The sequence below is a fragment of the Limulus polyphemus genome, unplaced genomic scaffold (genome assembly GCF_000517525.1).
Source record: "Limulus polyphemus unplaced genomic scaffold, Limulus_polyphemus-2.1.2 Scaffold11450, whole genome shotgun sequence".
Taxonomy (NCBI): domain Eukaryota; kingdom Metazoa; phylum Arthropoda; class Merostomata; order Xiphosura; family Limulidae; genus Limulus; species Limulus polyphemus.
Genome location: NW_013677060.1, coordinates 12032 through 13661, shown reverse-complemented (window position 1 = coordinate 13661; position 1630 = coordinate 12032). Strand labels below are relative to the sequence as shown.

General features: G+C 35.4%; 1 protein-coding gene across 1 annotated transcript in view; it reads left to right on the top strand.

Moving 5' to 3' along the window:
- Positions 1 to 265: 265 nt before the first annotated feature.
- The window catches only part of LOC106476748 (frequenin-1-like), a gene marked incomplete at its 5' end in the record, with an annotated part of 12204 nt that continues 10839 nt past the window's right edge, over positions 266 to 1630 (top strand). The window contains one exon of the mRNA XM_013937380.2: positions 266 to 415. Coding sequence (XP_013792834.2) covers positions 266 to 415 — 150 coding nt within the window. The remainder of the gene's footprint in view (positions 416 to 1630) is intronic.

Here is a 1630-nt window from a genome sequence, read left to right as displayed (position 1 = left end):
TTTCTATCTATCTAGCTGTCTGTCAGTCTATCTATCTATCAGTTTATCTATCTGTCTATCGATATATCTTTATATTTATCTATCAGTCGTCACGTGTACTGGTTGTTTATTTATCCCCATCTCTCTTTCCACGCCAGTAAGCCAGTCTCTCTCTATGTATATAGAAAATAAAACACTGGACACACAGACTTTTTTTAGTTTGCGACTTCAAAGGTCACTCTTTAAAGAACAGTTTCATGTTTCACAGTTCCTAATATACACCAAGGACGACCAACATATCCTCAATCATTAAGTACTTTCATCAAATTTACAATACGTTGTTTTTCTCGTGTGCAGGACGGAAGTATCGAATTCGAAGAGTTCATCCGGGCTCTTTCTGTGACGTCACGAGGGAACTTGGACGAAAAACTAGTGTGTAAGTAGATACCGGATAACAATACTAAAATACCAACAGACGAATGAACGGACGGGTGGTAAAACAACAACAACAACATTTGTTTGTGTACGTTTTCACGTAGCTTTTTCTAGGTTTATACTCACGTAGAACACCTACCTATTCATACAACATATACCTGTCAACACAGAGAGGTGCCAAATCGGGAGATTTGAGACACTGCAACAGCAGTTAGCACAAACAGGCCTCGAGTAACTTTGCGCGAAAATTACCCAAACATTGAAACTTATAAATCGTATTCCTTATCAGTTGTTAAAATTCCCTTCTTCTGTCTTCTCGACAAATTCTTGTAGTTTTGTACGCTCAGATCTTCTCTCTATTATTATTAAGGTCTTATTCTCTCTATCTGTTTCCTGGCTAATTGTTAGGGGGGAGGGAGGAATCTTATGGAGTAAATACTCTCACCCCCACTATCGTTTAAAAAACCCATATTATAATGAGGCATCAACAGCTGTTACAGTGTGTGTCATTATGTCGGAGCTACGTCATTGTGCTAGTTTTACAATGTTGTTGTTTAGAAGTTCTTTGTATCTTTTAATATTGTTAATTATCCAACGTAATACATGTACTGGCTGTGTATCAGACTCTATACAGATAGATGTACTGGCTGTGTATCAGACTCTATATCGATAGATATATAGATGTACTGGTTGTTTATCAGACTCTATACAGATAGATGTACTGGTTGTTTATCAGACTCTATACAGATAGATGTACTGGTTGTTTATCAGACTCTATATAGATAGATATATGGATGTACTGGTTATTTATCAGACTCTATATAGACAGATGTACTGGTTGTTCATCAGACTCTATATAGATGTACTGGTTGTTTATCAGACTCTATATAGATAGATATATGGATGTACTGGTTATTTATCAGGCTCTATATAGACAGATGTACTGGTTGTTTATCAGACTCTATATAGATAGATGTACTGGTTGTTTATCAGACTCTATATAGATAGATGTACTGGTTGTTTATCAGACTATATATAGATAGATGTACTGGTTGTTTATCAGACTATATATAGATGGATGTACTGGTTGTTTATCAGATTCTATATAGATAGATGTACTGGTTGTTTATCAGACTCTATATAGATAGATGTACTGGTTGTTTATCAGACTCTATATAGATAGATGTACTGGTTGTTTATCAGATTCTATATAGAT